This window comes from Podarcis bocagei (assembly GCF_964188305.1).
Source record: "Podarcis bocagei genome assembly, chromosome: 6".
NCBI classification, from domain to species: domain Eukaryota; kingdom Metazoa; phylum Chordata; class Lepidosauria; order Squamata; family Lacertidae; genus Podarcis; species Podarcis bocagei.
Window position 1 is genome coordinate 63168238 of NC_138130.1, and position 21906 is coordinate 63190143.

The window sequence follows — 21906 nt, forward strand, 5'->3', positions numbered from 1 at the left end:
ATCATGGGCAGGAGGAGGAGTTACGCTAAGACCAGACCATGTCATTACTGAGGAGGCAGGTTTAGTCGTTGTTTGAAGACTATCCCTGCCTCCGGGTCTGGTCTTGACTGGATGGATACTGGAATCAACAAGGGAAACCCACATGACCTGAAGGTATTGCTGTGCAGTGCCGGGTCAATGATGAATAAAACCACTGCTATCCATGACTTGATCGTGGATGGAGCATTTGACCTGGCATGTGTAACAGAGACTTGGTTGGATGAAGCAGATGGACCTGTCTTAGCTGCTGCTTGTCCACCAGGTTTCTCTTACGCACAGCAACCCAGGTCATGTGGGAGGGGGGTTGCAGTGATTTTTAGGAAGTCACTAGCTTGCATCAGACATCCTACTGGGAAGACCCAGTTCTCTGAGTGCATGTTCTAGAAGTTGGACAATAGGGGCGGTACGGGATTCCTTTTGGTGTACTGACCTCCCCGCTGCACCAAGGATTCCCTGCCTGAGCTGCTTCAGGTCATGGCAGATGGTCTCCTGGAGACACCTAGTTTGGTTGTCCTAGGGGATTTTAACATCCACGCTAACACGACCTTACAAGGGGCCGCTCGGGACTTCGTGGAAAGCATGGCCTCTATGGGGCTGTCCCTGAATAAGTTTGGCCCAACTCATAGTCACAGACATGCCTTAGACCTGGTGTTCACCTCTAATGATGTGGGTGATCTGACACTAAGTAAAAGTGAAACAAATAAGTGCCATGGTCAGATCACTTCCTGGTGCAACAGGACTTCTCCATGACCCTTCCCCTCTGCAGGGAGGTGGGACCAATTCAGATGGTTCGCCCCCACCACTTAATGGATCCAAATGGTTTCCAGAGAGTGGTAGGGGATGCTTTATCCCATGTTGATGGCCTTTCAGCTGATTCCCTGGTGGCTCGCTGGAAGGCGGAGTTAACCAGGGCTATCGACTGTCTGGCTCCAAAGCGCCCTCTCCGATTGCATGGAGCCCAGACATCCCCGTGGTTTTCTTCGGAGGTGAGGGCGAGGAAACAATCGCTGAGATGGCTAGAGTGCCAGTGGCAGAAAACTCATTCTGAATCAGACTGGACATGGGTTAGAGCTCAACGTCGAGCCTACAAAGTGGCGATAGAGATGGCAAAAAAGACTTACTTCACCGCTTCTATTGCATCTGCAGAAAATAGTAGCAGGAGACTCTTTCAGGTGGTTTGGAGTTTAACAGAACCACCTTTACAATCGGGGCCTTGTAAAGACCCCAAGATCTCTTGCAACTAGTTTGCAAAGTTTTTTTGCAGATAAAGTCGTTCATATTCGGAAGGAGGCAGACACCATTGTGGGAGGAGGGACAGGGCGGGAGAGTGCATGGAATCAATTTCAATCCATTACTCCCGAGGATGTGGACAGGCTGCTTGGACAAGTGAAACCGACCACCTGAGCCTTGATCCTTGCCCATCCTGGCTGATAAAAGCGAGCCGGGAAGGGCTGGGCGATGGGCTCTGTGGGGTGGTGAATGCTTCCCTCTGTGAGGGAGCCTTCCCAGACCCGCTGAAAGAGGCGGTCATTGAACCGCATTTTTTTTAAAGAAAACATCTTTAGACCTCGCCAGTATGGCCAACTATCGCCCAGTCTCAAATCTTCCATTCTTGGGCAAGGTGATTGAGCGGGTGGTTTCTGAACAACTCCAGGCACGCCTGGAGGATGCGGACCATTTGGATCCCTTCCAGTCGGGATTCAGGCCTCTTCATGAGACTGAAACTGCCTTGGACGCGCTGGTTGATGATCTCCGGCGGGCTAGGGACAAAGATGAGAGCTGTTTTCTAGTTCTGCTGGATCGCTCAGTGCCTTTTGATACCATCAACCATAACATCCATCTGGACCGTCTAGAGCAGCTGGGAGCTGGGGGCACTGTTATGCAGTGGTTCTGCTCCTTCCTCCTGGGCCATGTCCAGAAAGTGGTGGTCGGGGATGAGTGTTCAGACCCCTGGGCCCTCTCCCCCATGCTTTTTAACATCTACATGAAGCCGCTTGGAGAGATCATCAGGGGGTTTGAGCTGGGTGTCCATCAATATGTGGATGATACCCACAATTCATAGTGTTGGGGTTGACCTTTAAAGCCCTAAATGGCCTCGGCTCAGTATACCTGAAGGAGCGTCTCCACCCCCATCATTCAGCCCGGACACTGAGGTCCAGTGCCAAGGGCCTTCTGGTGGTTCCCTCACTGTGAGAAGCAAAGCTACAGGGAATCAGGCAGAGGGCCTTCTCGGTAGTGGCGCCCACCCTGTGGGACGCCCTTCCATCAGATGTCCAAGAGATAAACAACTATCTGGCATTTAGAAGACATCTGAAGGCAGCCCTGTTTAGGGAAGTTTTAATGTGTGACATTTTAATGTATTTTTAATCTTTATTGGAAGCCACCCAGAGTGGTTGGGGAAACCCAGCCAGATGGGCGGGATACAAATAAATTATTATTATTAATTATTATTATTATTATTATTATTATTATTATTAACAAAGCAAATTCCAAGGGATTCCAAGCAAATTCCAATTTCTGATGTGTTATACGCCTATCAACAGGCTTCTAAATTTTCCCACCAAGTCATGTATTGTTTTCAGATAATGCAATGAACTAGTGGATGTATTAATTTATATACTGTCACAAAAACATGTTTCTGTGAAAAGAGCGATGCATTAAACCAAAAGGCTTCCCTGCATTACAGCTTCCAGAGCTCAAACTTGCATGCTGTTCCTTTGTAAAGTTTCTACCATGTTTGAATCTAAGCCACAACACTTTAATATATTGTTAAATAATTATTTTTATGGGGAGGGCACTAGGCTATTATTATTACTATCATTGTTATCATTTTGTATAGAAGCTAAAACAAAACAAGATATAACTGAGTAACAAACACCAAAAGAGAAAGAAAAAGATTTCCAGGACTAGAAACGAGAATGGGATTTCTACATTTTTAAGCATTTTTAAGCATTTTATTAGATACCTCAAAATGATTATAACACGATTCGCACACAGACATACACTAATATAGAATTATTGGGTATATAATTGTTTTGTGTACCAGCAATCGCTGACAAAAGCAGAAGGGAAAAGCCGAAGGAGAGCTTAAGGATAGAGCAATTCAACCAAAAACTCATCATGTTTCTAGTTTAAAAATATATTCACCACCGAGTCTGTGATAAATTGAACTGTGCTGCTCTATTCCAAAACACAGCATGTTAGTATTAAGAGCCAGAAAATAATACAAAAGCAGTCCTGGATGTGAGTACGGTTTACATGTTAAGAGTTAATAAATTGTTAAATTTCTTACTTAGATTCTGACCTATACTTGCAAAGTATTTTAAAAAGGCACCATAAAAGAAATGCCATAAAATCCATAATGCCACAGAAATCCTAAGTCCACAGTCTGTCTCTTTAGCAGTTTTAGAGGCATTAAGGATGAAGAAGAAAGTCAAAGGGATTGGCCTGCGATATAGAAGTCAAATGAGTGGAAAATTCCCTCAACCATGGCTTTCGTTCAGAAATGGGAGCAGTATCTTGTTCAACCATGAAGTATCATGGGGATTATCTCTTTGAATGTTGTCGACTTTTTTTAAAAAAACAACAACGGGGTTCTATACTCCAGTGCAGTTTGCCATAATTATTTTTCAGGTAAGCCATGGGGAGATGAGATGTGACTCAGATAATGTTATTGTTTTAGTCCAAAGGGGATTCTTGATTACAAAAGTGGCCTGATAGTGGGTGAAATGGAACATTCACTTATTTATAAAGAAGTTTGTTTGTTTGCTTGCTTGCTTGCTTGGTTGCAAAACCTTTTATGTCCTGAACTTCATATAGTTCTGATCCTCTTGGGTTTCTAACACAGGCAGCAAAGCAAGCATTAAGTTTTCATACTATATTATAAAACTTTGATCATTAAGACTTAACATAGCTTTAAAGGCGTTATCTCAGCTTTAATAACTTACTCACGTCCTTGTCATTTAAGCATTTTTTAGTTTGGGCATGTATATTCTAGCACCAAATTACAACCAATAAACTATGAAAAGAAGTACCAAATTGAAAAAAAGGGTTTGATTTAACATTCAACAAAGACAACCCATTATAAGGGTAGTATCACTTTGGTTATTATAATAAAGGCTGAGAAAAATAGAATGAACTGGGATTGCGGGGAAGGAAGCAATAGTCCCTGAGTGAAACTATCCTCTGCTTTTTATCAATGCTAATAGAAAACAGTATATTTTGCCTTTCTTGCCAGGCATAGAATATAGGTCAATCCAGACGATACAGGAAATGTGTTTGCATTTCTTAAGGAAAAATGGCAGCAGCGAGGTGGGGCTCCATTTCAGACAATGCCATGGCGTGAAGAAGAGGCTTCTTCCCCATATGCCATTTTTTCTAATGAAAATGTCCCTCAGAACTGCTTCTTTCACCTTCACTGGCATTAAGATTATGGTCTCTCTATGGGTCATCAGTCAGTGTTCAGTGAGCTAGGCACAATGGCAAAATGGTTTCTCTGAATAGAGTCGAACAATAGACTACATGAATATCCTATATTTTGATAATAAAGCCACAGTATCTGAATGTAATGGTGATTTTGAGCAATATGGCAACTCCTCACTTATATTTAAGAAGGATATAAATGTTCAGGAAAAATATGACTGCTCAATCAAATAAGGATATGTATTATACGGATTGTACTGCATTCTGCGCGTCTTAAATATATTGCATCATCAAAATTCATTTGCCTATATGTTATGCAACTAGAAGAATGATATATTCCCTACTGTGATATATTCCCTACTAGGACTGTATTCCTACTTGGACTACTGCAGCGCACTCTGCATAGGGCTATCTTTGAAGATGACTTAATTAATCCAGAATGTGGCTGCTAGACTGATGACTGGGAGCAGTTGCCAGGACCACATAACACCAGAGCTAAAAGATTTACATGGGCTCCCAGTACATTTCCAAGCACAATTCAAATTGTTGGTATTGAACTTTAAATCCCTACATGGCTTCTGCCCAGTATACCTGAAGGACCATCTCCACCCCCTTGAGGTCCAGCTCCAAGGACCTTCTGGTGCAGGCATCCCCAACCTGCGGCCCTCTAGGTGTTTTGGCCTACAACTCCCATGATCCCTAGCTAACAGGACCAGTGGTCAGGGATGATGGGTATTCTGTCCAAAACATCTGGAGGGCTGAAGGTTGGGGGTGCCTGTTCTGGTGGTTCCCTCACTGTGAGAAGTGAAACTACAGGGAACCAGACAGAAGGTATTTTCAGTAGTTGCACCCACCCTGTGGAAAGCCCACCCAGCAGATATCAACCACTGGTTCTTAACCCCAGTCCTACTAACTCATATTCTTAGATCTGGTTCCCCCTTATGCTGGCAGAATTGTAAGGTATGAGGAACATATTGGCGTATGTGGTGGGGATGTGATTACATAAGTTTTGGAATCAGGTTGTAATAGAGATTGGTTTTATTGCTGGCAAACAGGTCACTTTGGACACTAAGCTATGTCTCATCCATTTTTGATGATACTATTGCTGACTTTACTTCTCAACAATTAATTCTATATCTATTGGTTGCCGCTTGTCTAGAGATCTCTCAAGGGTGGAAGGATACGTATTGTTATTCTATGGATCTATGGTTTAAAAAAGTCATGTTCATACTGTTTCTAAAAAAACTGATTCATGAAATATGATCCTCTGACTTTGCTTCTGCTTGGGTGCAGTTTATGATTTATATGACCAAACAATCTCATGGTCGAGACATTCCCATTAAATTTGAGTTTATTTCACAACATTCATGAATATTTGGTATGTTTAGTACATATATAAGCCTTGTATTCCATTGCGGAATATATTTTATATGTGGAATATATTTTTTATATATTCAGTCTTTTAAAGCTTTCTATTATTATTATTATTATTATTATTATTATTATTGTGATTATTACTTGTTGTCATGACTGTTTTTAAGAATAGATCGTGTAAACCTAAAAAAAAAATCAGCTTGCTGCTGCAATCAAACCTTTGGAACTTTCCATATCACATGCCCATACTAGCATATAATGAAGTCAAGTTAAAACGACATTTGAAAGGATGAATTTGCTGTTTTTATTCTTCAAACCATAGGCTTTTGAATAACTTTTCCACTATTCTCATGGATATGATATGTTTGAAATTTATTGTAACAGAAGCCTTATAATCAATGTGGAAAGGTTTATGCCTTGAGAAAACTAAGGCTTATTTAAAGAGAGGGCTCATACCAAAATCACAGAGCAGTAATTGGAATGGAACTTTGATGGCCTCAGAATCAGACAGTAGAGGCACTGAGGCAGCTGCATTTTCCCTTGTAAGTAGACCCATAATATAACCAACACCAATTGCTTATTAGTAGATAAAGGTGAGAATAATGAGCCTTTAAGAACACTAAGGAGTCTTTGGAAAGCTAGAACCTCAAGTTTGAAGAGGTGGCAGGAAATAAGGTGGGACATAAGAAATCCCTGATGAGTAAAATGGAAAGCCCATCATTACTTTGCTCAATAGTCTCATCATTTGCAGAGATGCATAGTGAATATTTCGAAAATGTTATAAATTTTACACAACTGCCCTCCCTTCTTAATTCAGAAACAATATATGTAATTTTAGGCTGGATCTAGACACATCAGAGAAGCATTTCAGAAAAATGCATTGTAACCTTTATAATGAGAAATCGTGTGGGCAAAAATGGAACTCCACAATGCCATCTGGTGTCACCGTGTTGTTGTTGTTTATTCATTTAGTCGTGTCCGACTCTTCGTGACCCCATGGACCAGAGCACGCCAGGCACTTCTGTCTTCCACTGCCTCCCGCAGTTTGGTCAAAGTCACCGTGTTATATCGCATATAAAACGCTTTTTCTTTACCAGTCTGAGTCCTTAGTTCCCAACCCACACATACAAACACAGTTTTTTATTACTGTTTCCACATTTAAAGTCCAGAATACATACTGAAACTTTGCCCACAAAAAAGAGAGATAAAGTCTACATTTAAAATGCTACTTAATTATTTACCTGTTTTAATGGAAGTTTTTGGTCACTAGATTCTTTTTTGGGGGGGGCGCAGACGAATAACTCATCTTCAAACTTTCTATGCATGAGAATATTGGCTTGCATCCATTTTTAAACAAAATTTGTCTGGGTAGAACAGCATTCAATTTGATCAAAAACATACCTTGGAACTCCTACCTAAATAGTTATGAATGACCATCAAGGGAGTGTGTGCAGGGTGGCATTGGACTCCTGGCTTCCCAGTGCTGCTTGTTGCTGTCAGTTAAGGAGAGAGGGAAGCAGTGGGGAGCCTGGCACTGTGCAGAAGCAGTTTCAGGAGCACAGGATAGGTTGCACCTGCACAATGCCAGGTTCCCCACTGCTTTGCCCCCCCCTTCTCCCTCTTTGTAATCAGTAGCTGGTATAAGATACAGTGGTGTATCTTACAAGTCCCTTACAAAAATGATATAGCAGAGCTTTAGAAGCTTGGATTCCATTCTGCACATTATAATTCTTTTAGGCATTCTAAGGGAAAAGGCGGGGCGTGGGTGGCACTGTGGTCTAAACCACTGAGCCTAGAGCTTGTAGATCGGAAGGTCGGTGGTTCGAATCCCCGCGACGGGATGAGCTCCTGTTGCTCGGTCCCAGCACCTAGCAGTTCGAAAGCACATCAAAATGCAAGTAGATAAATAGGTACCGCTCCGGCGGGAAGGTAAATGGCGGGAAGGTAAATGGCGTTTCCGTGCGCTGCTCTGGTTTCACCAGAAGCAGCTTAGTTATGCTGGCCTGGAAAAACTGTCTGCGGACAAACGTTGGCTCCCTCAGCCAGTAAAGCAAGATGAGCGCAGCAACCCCAGAGTCGTTCACGACTGGACTTAAATGTTGGGGGTCCTTCACCTTTAAGGGAAAGGAGTGCTTTGTTGACTTTGCAGTTTAGACATAATTGAGGGAAGGATCACTTTAGACCCAGTTTAGTTATAAGCATTCCCTGTCTAGAGCTGGTGCCTCTCTAGAGTTAGTCAAGGCATGGACTTCTTTTGGAAGGAATAGATAAGATCATGTTGACAACAAATTAGGTTTCCTTGGGTGATTTCCAGCTCTGTCACACTCAGAGCAAATCCACTGAAATCAATGAACTTGACCATTGTTTCCAAAGAGTACACTCTGATATGACTGACATTGAAGATCACCTACTGGAAAGTTTATGGGATATGAAGTGCCCCAAAACCTTTGGTCATTCTTGTGACATTGGCAAAGGGCAGAAATATCAACCTAGGGAAGGAACAGGAACCTAGGAAGCTGCCTTATAGCATTGCTCCATACAGTTCAATAAGTTCAATATTGTACACTAACTGGCAGAAATTCTCAGTGTTTTTGGACTAGTGTCCATCCTGCATATGCTGGACGTTGCATTTGGGACTTTCTGCATGCAGAGAAGATGCTCTCCCCAATGAGATGGCCCTCCCCTAAATCCCATCACTATTAGTTTCTAGTTTTGTTTTTCATATCAACCTATTACTCAACTGTGGGTTTTTTTTAGAACTAGGGAGTTGAAATGCAATTCTATGGTGTGAAGTGAGTGAAAACATTTAATAGGTAACTATACTATCCAGGCAATCTCATATGTGCTAGTCAGACTGCAACTGGGGCGGCTATATGTAGCAGTCCTTGTTTGTTTCTTTTTTAAATAGTACAGTATAAGATGCTTTGTATTACCTCTACTTAAGGTATATTATAATGGAGAACAGGTATATTAGATATGTAGATGTAAATTCAATTCAAGTTATATGGAAGCAAAGGTCAAATCAGATTAGTGAATGAATATAACAAGTAAAACTGAAATTGCAAACAAGAAGAAAAATTGAAATTTGTTGAACACATTATTATCCTGTGAAGTCACATCCATCTTTGTTTTCTGGAAATCTGATTTGTTGGAGCTCTTACTGAAGATTTTATCAGTCTAAGTGAAATTTGGAGAGAGTTTGCCCATTTGTTTATCTGTCACTGTTACTGTTCCATGCTATCCCTTCTCTAACCCCATATCTCTTAAGATAATCAATCAACCTAGTCATTTGAAGCCTGATGCTGCAAAGACTCTCCTCAAGATGGCAGCAACAGTCTGCAACCAGTATATCAGCTATAGAACCAAGAATTCATGCTGCCTTTTCCTCTTGTGAGCTTGGTGTCTCACCTCATTGGCATGCCCAGCCTTTGCTTGATTACAGAATTATACTAACATCTGGAATATGGCAACTAATTCATACACCAGGCCAAGAAGATGTCCCATATGATCACCACCTTCAAAAATGCCATCCAGAGTGAAGCTTAAATAAATATCCCAGCTGCATCACTTTGTACCCTGATGACTTAATTAATATGAATGATGTGCACAAGGTAATAAAAATTACCCAAAAGGGAATCCACTCCCACAAGCTACACAAACGAATGAGATTTCTGCAGTCCTTGCAGATGCAAAAAAAAGGGGGGGTTGTACAAGAAGAAATTATATACTTACAAATTATACTCACAGTCCTGCTGACAGCAGTGATTCAGTAGTGCTAGGCAGTAACTCTGCAAAATCATTCTGGATAAGCAGTAGAATCAAGTGAAAACTTCCCATATTTATTGCAGGATCCCCCCAAAATGATAAGACATACTATATAGGCTGGTGGCTCTCAATCTTTTCAGACCTGGGACCTACTTTCAACCCAAATATGGATTTGATTACCATTTTATTCTTAATTTTTGCCATATATTTGGTTTTTTTAAAATAAATTTTTTATTGGTTTTACAACATTTTTTAAACAATACAAACAAATAAAAAGACAAACAAACAAGTATAATTTCATAACCTTTTTTTCATAACCCTCATTTCTTGGACTTCCCCATACCTCCCCTTTCTGCATCCCAATTTACTAAATTATTTCAGCAGCTTCTAAATAACTTTTGTCAAATATATGTTCTCTTAATCTTTTCTTTAACTTAATCATATATCGCTGTGTCCCTTTTTCTCTCAACACCTCGGCATTTTAGCATTCATCAATTTTATAATAGTCCTTAAGGTAAATTTTAAATTTCTTCCAGTCCTCTTCCGCCGTCTCTTTCCTCTGGTCCCGGATTCTGCCAGTCATCTCAGCCAATGTCATATAGTCCATCACTTTCATCTGCCACTCTTCCACGGTGGGTAGATCTTGTGTCTTCCAATACTTTGCGATAAGTATTCTTGCTGCTGTCGTAGCATACATGAAGGAAGTTCTATCTTTCTTTAACACCAATTGGCCGACTATGCCCAAGAGAAAAGCCTCTGGTTTCTTAGGGAAAGTACATTTAAGTACCTTTTTCATTTCATTATATATCATTTCCCAGAAGGCCTTAATCTTCGGGCACGTCCACCAAAGGTGGTAAAAAGTACCTTCCGTTTCTTTACACTTCCAACACTTATTGTCAGGCAAATGATAAATTTTTGCTAGCTTGACTATATATATATTTGTATGGTGGTAGTGCTGGTCTTACAACCCAACTTAGATCAGGCCCCAAACTGGCAGTGGTTCCAATTTTCAAGTTCTCCATGAGGCAAAAAGTTTGGAAATCACTGGAATAAGAAGTTCTGATTTAATACAAAAATAGGCATGTCTTATTTTTGTTTTGTTTTTAATAAAAAGAGGTGCCAGAACTCACAATGAACACCTCCCTCATTCTCTTAGAATGCAAATGGCGCCCACCTGAGAGGTGCCGGAACTGAGTTCCAGAGAGTTCTGGCTGAGCCCTGGACATGTCCACTTGATGTTGTAGGATCTTTGTTTGTATAAAAGTACTGAAGTCAAACTAACAAGCTATTCATAGAATGATACACACAAATCCACTGAATATATGTCTTCTCATAATGGCATAAATACATTAAAGTGTAGGGATGGATGATAAATACCACAGTTAGAAATGTTCTCCACATATTCAGTACCCTTCCATATCTCAACCCTTGTAAGCGAAAAAGAAAACAGCCCAAACAGCTGGTTGGAGGTAGAAAATACCATATTTTTTGCACCATAGGACGCACCGGCCCATAGGATGCACCTAGTTTTTTTGGGGGGGGAAACCAGGTCGGGGAATCCAAACCAGGTCGGGGAACAGCAGGATGGCGGCGCTCTGCCTCCCCACTGTCCCCCGAGCTTGTGGGGCTGGCTCTGGGGAGAAGCGCGCTTCTCCCCAGCGCCAGCCTCCAAACCAGGTCGAGGAACAGTGGGATGGCGGCACTGCGCCTCCCCGCTGTCCCCCGAGCTTGTGGGGCTGCCCGATGTCTGCCCGAAGCGCGGGGCACTCTGCTTCAGCACGCCCCGCGCTCCGGGCAGCAAGCTGCTATCCACAGCCTAGGGAGCCTTGCGGGAACTCCCGCGGGCTCCCCAGGCTTGCTGATAGCTTCCTGAAGCCTGGAGAGCGAGAGGGGTCATTGCGCACTGACCCCTCTCACTCTCCAAGCTTCAGCGAAAGCCTGCATTCGCCCCATAGGACGCACACACATTTCCCCTTCATTTTTGGAGGGGGAAAAGTGCGTCCTATAGGGCGAAAAATACGGTATATGGTCTTAAAGCACAATTCTTCACAGACTCCTTAGTGACTCAGATCACAAGGCCTACATGAGTGTAGTTCTCACACTTGCATGAACAATGAACACCACTGGGCAAATCATCCACTCATCAAGTACTATCATTAAGTTAGAGACATGGAAGTCAACATACTAGCAGAGGGATTATTCAGCAAACAATATTCTGGTTCTTGACAAGAGGAAGTCAAGTGATGCAACAAAATACTATGTGTCCAGGGAATAAAAGAAACAACAAAGCATGCAGGAAACCAGATAAAATTCCAGGGGAATGCCTAACATTATAGAATATAAAACAATGATCAGTCACTTTCCATTGATGCAAGGTTTTGGTGTCCCTAATCAGGCAAATTGCATCTTGGGGTCACATTTTGTCATTGGAAAAAGGCCACATGTCATAAAAATCATTCAATGAGTCAAGGAAAATTCAGAATGCATTCTACAAGCTACCATCTGTACTCATACAGAACTGTAACATGAAATTTTGTTTTCTTCATTGAAATGTCTTACCTTTATGGTTTTCAACAGGCAGCCCATGGGTCACATCAAGGCCACAGAACTTCTGTCATTATTTTCTTTAATGTTCCTGGTGCCAGCTCTTTTGGTTTCCCTCTTCTGGTTCGTAAGAGCGCAGCACAGACATCCGTGTTACCTTCTGAACTTCTCTGTGCGCTGGGCTGTTGTTTCTTAAAGGCTACACAGTGATGGATATTAATAAATATCCTTCATCACTGCCATCTTTGTTTATCATGAAGTTTTATGGAAGCTAAGTTACTTTCCCAATGACTAGTTAATTCTAAGTGAGCCATGGGCAATAATACTGCAACCAAATCCTTTTGTTTGAACCCTTGATTACTCCCAGTTGAAAAGACTGCTATCAGCTGGGCCCAGGTGGAATGGCTAATTGGGAATGCAAGTTAACTCTGAGAACACCTCCTCCCAGAACATTTACGCAAAACAGCAGCTCCGCCACATATGAAGCAAAAATCCCTTTCTCCACAGCACCTCCAACACTATGGTGAAACATTCTTTGCCATATCTCCTGTGCTATCTCAGAATTAATTTCAGAGTGGCCTCTTGTGTTTTCAGAGATGTATTAACCACTTCAGCTGTATTTTACAGACATTCCTAGGCCTGTTTGTATGTATTTATAAAAAGTGTGTACAATTTCATATTGTTGCACACCACCCATATGGTTCCAAGGGTTCCAGGCACTTACCCGGAGTTCCTTTTGAAAATGAGACTGTGGTGTCTTTAGGATATATGGTTTATTTACACATTTATGCAACCTGAGGCTGTGATGGAGGGGTTCACAGCCTTAACACCCAAAGAGGGTATCATTTCTCCCATAGCCACTGCCTTGGATTCAAGCAGAAATCAGCCTTGGCTTTTCTTTCTGCCCTTCCAGCCTGCAGCTTTTTGCACCCGCTTTCAGCTCACACAACAGCAAAACTCTCTCCTCAAACTCCTGCTTTGTCTTGCTAACTATTTGAGAGATAGAGTAGGGACCAAACCCAGCACAGGGCCTCTTTCCTTGGTTCTCTCAATAGTCCATCCCCTTTCATTTTGTTCTCTTAATGGGTCATTGCCCCAGGCGATTACCTCATCAAAATATAAGCCAGGCTAGCTTCTTATAACGCTTGATTTAAAGGTTAAAACATGGGTAGGTAAACTAAGGCCTGGGGGCCGGATCCAGCCCAATCGCCTTCTAAATCTGGCCCACGGACGGTCCAGGAATCAGTGTGTTTTTACATGCATAGAATGTGTCCTTTAATTTAAAATGCATCTGTGGGGCATAGGAATTCACTGATTCCCCCCCCCCCAAAAAAAAAATATAGTCCGGCCCCCCACAAGGTCCGAGGGACAGTGGACCAGCCCCCTGCTGAAAAAGTTGGCTGACCCCTGGGTTAAAAGGTCTGGCACCCACAAACTCATAACAGTATAATAAAAATGTCTAAGTGGTTTACGCAATAACAAGTTTAAGACGAATCATTGTGAGGATGAGGACCAAGTCACTCTTGCCCTGCATTAATATTTTCCTCACACAGAGATAGAAAAATGCAGATCAGTTCCCAGCTGTGCTCAGTTTTTGTCCTGTAAGCACATACTTAGCTTAGGATCTTGACATACTGGGAATTGATCTTTTTTTGCCATCTATGAGCTGTCAAACTTTTAAAGAGACTGTGGAAGGAAAAAAAAAAAGACATGGCAAAGGAGGTGGGGAGAGACCTGACCCAGCAAACAGCTATAAGGCATCATCTGTAACGGATACACAAGAGCCCTCGATGCTGAACTGAAATCCCCAAATCCTCCCTCCCCTTTTTCATCTGCTTCCCACCCATTTGCTCTCCCCTCTGTTCTCCCATCTGGTGGCAGCTGTGTAGATCTGACAAACGCTTGGAAACTTTCAACTCGGCATTCTGCTTTGCTTTCCAAATTCATTTACTGTTAACTTCTTAAAAGCTTTTTCCCCCAAAAGCAGTCACTTCAGGTGACATGTTTTCAGATTTCCCCGATGTTAAGGAGGCAACGTTGCTACTATTTATGTTACTTGCCCTCCCCTAATGCATATCTTTATTGCTTCCAGATTACACTGATCGGCAGGCACTTTATAGAGTAATATTCATAAATGACCCCATTGTTCAGCATGGTGCAGCCCATGCCTTTACTCATGGCAATAAATTTAATCACATTACTCTGGCCATGGCAGATTTACACTGGCTTCCTATCAGTCAGCGCATTGACTTTTAAATTTTGCTCTGAGTTTTTCATTACCTATCTGAAACTTCCCTTTCACACCTATCAGAATTGGTCTCCATTTATAGATGCCCTCAGTTCTTACTTTCTAATAATAAATCTCAAATTCATCAACCCCCTTGTCAGGTCTCTCATCCATGGGCAACAGAGCATTCACCTGTTATGCCCCTGAGCTGTGGAATTCCCTGAACTGAACTCTCATCTCTAAATCCCCTGAGCTTTTTAAATCCTTCTTTGATTCTCACTTATTAAAATTTGCTTTTAATATTTGATCCACTGCTGACATATGCTGGAGGCTTGACTGGTATAAAAATTATTATTATTTTTTACTGTATAGTCAGTGAAATGAAAGTTGCTAGTGCTAAGAGTATATATATATATATATATATATATATATATATATATATATATATAAATAATGTATAACCTATATAATATAAAGACCTTTTTACCTCAGTGAAATCAAACTAACAACAAGCTCTGATGTAACATTTTGCTTCCATAGGGTATATGTAATGTGAAAATACTATGTCAAAATAAGATATCCATGCAACTTCAAATATTAGCTCATGAGTTAATACTGCTACAGTAGTTTTATCGAGTAAATTGCCTGATTGATTCTCATAGAGCAAAAGCTATCCGGTGGATTCAAAATGTGAGGTCAGAACTAATCCTCAGTGCTTTAAGGTGATCCTGCAAACATGTGTGTGTCTAAAGATTACATACAGATAATATAAAGAAAAAAAATTTAGTACAACAATATTTCTAAAATAGAATGATAAGTAGAATATTAATATTTAAATAATTACATCAGTGAAAAATATGACTTTACTATTCAAATGAAACATTGATAATTTTATAACATTAAGCTTCCCCCAACAAAAAAAGATGGATTTGCCAAATTTTACACTTTATTATTCCAATAAGAGATAAACTCCTTTTCTTGATAAATTTATTTTCTCATTGCCTATTAGTTGAGTTATTTTTATGATTATCTACATTATCGTTGTTATTTTTAGCTTTCATTCAGAGCCTCATTTATATACATACATAATGTACCATATTTTTCGCCCTATAGGACACACTTTCCCCCCTCCAAAAATGAAGGGGAAATGTGTGTGCGTCCTATGGGGTGAATGCAGCTTTTCGCTGAAGCCTGGAGAGTGAGAGGGGTCGGTGCACACTTCACGCAGCTCTCCCATGGCTTGCGGACAGCAGCCTGTTCTGGGGGCTGGGGTCAGGGGAAGCTCGGGCTTCCCCTGCCCCAGCCCCCATCTGGGGGGGAAATAATTTTTTTTTCTTTATTCCCCCCAAAAAAAACTAGGTGCGCCCTATGGGCGGGTGCGCCCTATGGGGCGAAAAATATGGTATTTCTCTTAAAAGTGAGACACAGAGAACACCATCTACTGACAACCTTGATTTAAGGGCAGGTTGGTACATGAGCATAGCCAGGGGAGCGGGGGGCAGTTGCCCCCCTAATTCAATAAAAATCAATACAACTATGAGGTTCTGTCCCCTAACAAAAGCTTGCCCCCCCAAAAAAAATCCTGGTTACGCCCATGGGCTGGTATAGGAGAAGACACACCTACAGCTTAGGGCTTTAAAGGCAAGCACCTTGAACTGGTTCAGTTGTGAACAGGAAGCCACTGCAATTTCTTTAGAAGCAATGTAAAATGGCTTTATACAGGTAAACCAGCCAAAATCCTGGCAGCTGGAGTTTGTATTAGTTGACCATTTTCAAGGGCAGCCCCACATAAAATGCCTTAGAGTAAGCCAACCTAGAGGTTATATTCCTGATAAGGAATCAGCTATGGAAGAGGAAATGAAACCACCTTCTTGTATTTTTCTGGATAAATTTCTACATGAATAATCTACAGCAGAAGCCCATTTTGAGGAACTGTGTGAGATGGATTCAGGACATAATAGGAAAGTGTCTACCCTTAGGAAGACCAACTGCAGTTTGAGGCTCAAGGTTAATATCAGAGTACAGTGTTCTATGAAATTTAAACAGCAGGTGAAGCACAGCAGAATGCATTTTTAGATAGTAGGGTTTTCCTACTCCCTTAAGCCTGGCTTCTTGAAGGAGCTGCTTTTTAAGATCTCTTTAGAAAATGAGTACAAACTGAAAGTAAGTTTTAGTAATTAAATCAAGAAATGCACAGCTTATTTCAATAAAAAAGAATTCTCATAGAATATATAGGTAAAATGCAAAGTGTTTGAAAAATTCTTAATGTTATCCTCATTTTCAACATAAGAGCAGTAAAATATTTTAAATGGATGACTCCTGATTAATGGAAAGCAAAGTAGGGTTGAAAGGTAGTGTCCAGTTGGGAGCTGGCACTTCTAAATTCCTGAGGTTCAAATCTGAGCTAGACTCAGATGAAATCTCATGTCATCCTTAAAAATAATCCATTTCTCCTAGGAATAGAGCAGAGCTGGGGAAGCATTTTATGCCTGGCAGGCCAGATAGAAAAGCAACTACCCTCTATGGAGGCCACTTTTGATAGATGGGTGGGTCTACTTGATCGGCAATTCACCTGATCAGATTTGAACCCCAGTTCAGCCCCATTTGGAGCTTAATTAAAACATAGAAAAATCAGGAACCTACTCTCAGCTGTTGATCCTGATTGTTCCTTGGAAGTGGGGTTTGCATTCAGCCCTGTTTAAATTCAGCACCAAAGGCAAGTCCTGCTGCTTTCAGCAAGAATTGAGAGCTTCCAATCAGAGTTCCTGCATGGATCTGATCCTGCTCAAAGCAGTTGACTTGCATTTGGCACCAAATTTAAACTTCATAAACCAAGTCCTATTGCTAAGGGGCAATTGGAAAGGTACTCTTGCACTCTTGATTGTCCCTTAGCAGTTGTGACTTATTTCTTGGCAGCTCTGTCCTACACCTGCTGTCATGATTTTAGGTGAGTGACATATAGGAGTGGCTTGCCAAAAATAATCACACAGGACAAATTGGCCAGCCTGGTGGGGATAATTTGGCCCATGAGCTGGAGGTTTCCCAATCCTGGACAAGAGGATGAAATGGTTATCAGATGAAGACCATTTTAAATCACTTCCTCTGGTGACTGTCTCTACAGGAGAATCCATCTGTGTTCAACAACTCACTAAACACATTTGGAAATGTCCTTCACAAGAGCTAAAAATGAAAGTCTGAACTGCTATGCAGAAAACTACTTAACTTGCATGCAGAGGCCGTCTGCACAAACTATTCATTACTAGTAAGTGTATCATTATTTCATAAATAGGATTTCTCAGATATGTTAGTGAATAATATTATGTAATATGGCTCTGAGAAAAGACAGCATTTGGTTACTCAGTCATTTCTTCTAGATAGTTGTGAAACAGGTGTATTTTGCTGGCACAGACTTCCTTCCTTCCATCTAAACCTGTAACAATCTGGTATTGGCTATGTCTCTCAAAAAAGGAGTATATATTGTGCAATCCAATATTGTATTTATCCAGTACCTCTTACTTTTATTCATAGTTAATTTAAATACTTTAGCCTCAAATCAGCATCAGAAGTCATGTGTGTGTGTGTGTGTGTGTGTGTGTATAGATGATTAACCATGACAAGTTTCAGTACTACCACTACTACTGGTGCTGCTAATAACATGCATTTTGATGCCAGCTTTCTATCAACAAGCTAACAAAGACAGCTAATAAAAAGATGGCTATAAAACATCAGATCACAGAATATATTACATCTGGTGAAACTAGGTCAGAAAAGAATATATTAAGAACATCTATATACCAGAAGCATTAAAAGAATAAAACAAAACAGGAAAATAATTTAAAACAACAAATAGCAGCTGAATCACTAGACCACAACAAGCAATAAAGAGATAAACTATGCTATTTCACATTCTCTTATGGGTTGTTCCCAAAGGTGGCAATAGCCCTCTTCAGGAATTCACATCAAGTGTGAAGTAAACATGCAAGGGAGGTTTGGGGAATAGCCTATTCATTCCATCCAATCACTGTTCTCATCTCCCCCCATAAAGTGGGTCTCAAGTTGGAAGACTTGCGTGGGGAGTTTCTCCAAGTACATATCTTAGAAGCCTGGAAAACCGCAATTTGCATGTGGTCAAAACGTAAGCTCTATTTTTTTTTTTTAATATATATTTATTAAGGTTTTTCAATACAAAAAGGCATATTCAGTAAAACAACATTAATTATTTAACATCTTTTCATCATAACTTTGGACTCCCCCACACCTCCCCCACACACTTGCATCGTTGTAAAGTTATTTCCAAGCAAATTATCATTTTGTAGGTAAATCTTTAGGTTCAGTCATTAAAATATGGTTAAACTTAAATCTAGTTTAGTGATAGACAATTATTTCTATTCTGGCATCCCTATCAACATTCCGCCAAATTACAATGTTTTTGTAAATAAATCTTAAATTTCTTCCAGTCTTCTTCAACTCTCTCTTCTCCCAGATCTCGGATTCTGCCGGTCATCTCAGCTAGCTGCATATAGTCCATCAGCTGCATCTGCCATTCTTCCAGGGTGGGTAGTTCTTGAGTCTTCCAATTCTTAGCGATCAATATCCTTGCTGCCGTTGTTGCATACATAAAAAATGTTCTATCCTTCTTTAACACATTCTGGCCGACAATGCCCAAGAGGAAGGCCTCTGGTTTCTTGGTAAAGGTATACTTAAACACCTTTTTCAGCTCATTATATATCATCTCCCAGAAGGCCTTCACTTTAGGGCAAGTCCACCAGAGGTGAAAGAATGTTCCTTCATTTTCCTTACATTTCCAACATTTATTATCAGACGAATGGTATATCTTAGCCAATTTAACTGGGGTCATGTACCATCTGTATATCATTTTCATTACATTTTCCTTCAGAGCATTACATGCAGTGAAGTTCAGCCCAGTGGTCCACAACCTTTCCCAATCTTCAAACATAATATTGTGCCCAATATCCTGTGCCCACTTTATCATTGCCGATTTAACCATTTCGTCTTGTGTGTTCCATTTCAGCAGCAAATTATACATTTTTGAAAGTACTTTAGTCTTAGGTTCTAACAGTTCTGTTTCCAACTTCGATTTCTCCACCTGGAATCCTAACTTTTTATCATTCTTGAATACTTCTTTAATCTGAGCATAGTGTAGCCAGTCTCGCACTTTATCTTTTATTTTCTCTAGACTCTGCAATTTCCAATTTTCTCCATCTCTTTCTAATATCTCCCAATATTTTGGCCAATTGGCCTCCATATTGGCTCTTTTTAGGGCCTTAGCCTCCATGGGTGACAGCCACCTCGGAGTTTTATTCTCCAGTAAGTCTTTGTATCTTATCCAGACATTGAATACTGCTTTCCTGACAATATGGTTCTTAAAGGCCTTATTGATCTTAACCTTATCATACCATAAATATGCATGCCATCCAAATGCATTGTTAAAACCTTCCAGATCCAGTACATCCGTGTCCTCAAGAAGTAGCCAGTCTTTTAGCCAGCAGAAAGCTGCGGCTTCGTAGTACAATTTTAAGTCTGGCAGGGCAAAGCCCCCTCTTTCTTTCGCATCCGTTAGTATCTTGAACTTAATTCTGGGCTTTTTGCCCTGCCAGACAAATTTAGAAATATCTTTCTGCCACTTCCGGAAGCACTCCGTTTTGTCTACAATCTGCAAAGTCTGAAACAAAAATAACATTTTTGGCAATACATTCATCTTGATGGCAGCTATTCGGCCTAACAATGAAAGTTTTAATTTTGACCAACTGTCCAAGTCTCTCTTAATTTCCAACCAACATTTCTCATAATTATCTTTAAATAGACTCAAATTTTTTGCTGTTATGTTTACCCCTAGGTATTTCACTTTCTTAACCACAGTTAATTCTGTCTCTCTCTGAAACCGTCCCGACTCAGTATCTGTCAGGTTTTTCCCCAAGACCTTAGTTTTTTGTTTATTTAGTTTAAATCCCGCCAGTCGACCAAAATCCTGAATCAGTTGTAGTACTCTTTTCGTGCTAGATTCTGGCTCCTGTAGTGTCAAAACTAGGTCATCTGCAAACGCTTTAAGTTTATATTGTTTCCCTCCAACCCGGATCCCTTCCACCAGCCCGTCCCCTCTAATCATATTCAGGAGCACTTCCAGAACCGAGATAAATAGTAGCGGGGAAATCGGGCAGCCTTGTCGTGTACCAATTTTAAACTCTTCTGTAACCACATTGTTAACTATCAATTTGGCCTTTTGTTCCGAATATATTGCATCAATCCCATTCTCGAACCCCGAACCCACTCCCATTTCCTTTAAATTTCCCTTCATAAACTTCCAGGATATGTTGTCAAAGGCCTTCTCCGCATCTATAAAAATTAAAACTGCTTTAGTATTTATGTCTGTTTGCAAAAGTTCCAATATATCTATAATGTTCCTTGTGTTAGCGGACATATGTCTGCCTGGGAGAAAGCCTGCCTGGTCTTTGTGAATTACTTCGCTTAAAACCTTCTTGAATCTACTTGCCAAAACATCTGCAAATATTTTGTAATCCACATTTAAAAGGGAGATGGGACGGTAGTTCTTAAATTGTGTCTTTTCAATTTCCGACTTTGGTATCAGCGTAATAAAAGCTTCCTTCCACGATTCCGGCGCCTTCTTCCCCTCCATAATTTCGTTGCTGACCTCCAACAATGGTTGTATCAGGTAGTCTTTCAGTATCTTGTAGTACTTGGAGGTCAGCCCATCTGGCCCTGGCGATTTGCCCTGTTTCATGTTCTGGATGGCCTGCTCAATCTCTTGTCGTGTTATTTTGCCATTCAGGATTGTTCTGTTTTCTTCTGACAACTTTGTTAGTCCATTTTTCTCCAAAAATCGTTTCATCTCTGTTTCGTCTTGTGGCCCTTGAGTATATAATTTTTTGAAATATCTCTGGAAACTCTTTCTGATCTCTCCAGGGTTCTGAATACTTCTTCCTTCAATCTCTAAACTTGTTATTGTATTTAATTTTTGTCTCCTCTTCAACTGCCAAGCTAGCAGTTTTCCACATTTGTTAGCCGATTCAAAAGTTTTTTGTTTCATTATTTTGATCTTCCATTCTATTTCCTGGTTTATCAATTTAGAGTATTGCGCTTGATGAAGTTTAATTTCTCGCAGAGTCGGCTGGGACTTCGGATTAGATCTTAACTTCTTCTCTAACTCTTTAATTCTTTCCAGGATTTTGTCCTTCCTTTCATTTTGTTTCCTTTTCTTTATAGTATTCTGTTGTATCAAGAACCCCCTCATCACGGCCTTACTTGCGTCCCAGATAGTTCTTTTTTCCACCGTAGTGTTCATGTTAATCTCAAAATAGTCCTTTAAAGTTTTTTGGGCCTTCTTTACAATCTCTTGATCTCTAAACAGGCCATCATTCATCTTCCATCTGAAGGAACCGGTTGGGATCAATGTCATGTCCATTCTCAGTGCGTTATGGTCGGAGCATGTCTTTGGGCAGATTTCCACCTTTCTAATCTTGGGTGCCAGACCTCTAGTTATCCATATTTGGTCGATT

General features: G+C 40.8%; 1 protein-coding gene across 2 annotated transcripts in view; it reads right to left on the bottom strand.

Annotated features, from left to right (window-relative positions):
- LOC308590034 (uncharacterized protein) overlaps positions 1 to 21906 on the bottom strand; it is a 281086-nt gene that overhangs the window by 232733 nt on the left and 26447 nt on the right. The window contains exon 3 of one of the 2 annotated variants that reach the window (XR_014009596.1): positions 12160 to 12264. Coding sequence is in view for 1 of the 2 variants with exons in the window: in XM_081199723.1 (XP_081055849.1) it covers positions 12160 to 12186 (27 nt within the window). In the remaining variant the exon portion in view is untranslated. Of the gene's footprint in view, positions 1 to 12159; positions 12265 to 21906 lie in introns of those variants that run through there. The other variant, XM_081199723.1, reaches the window with a different exon arrangement.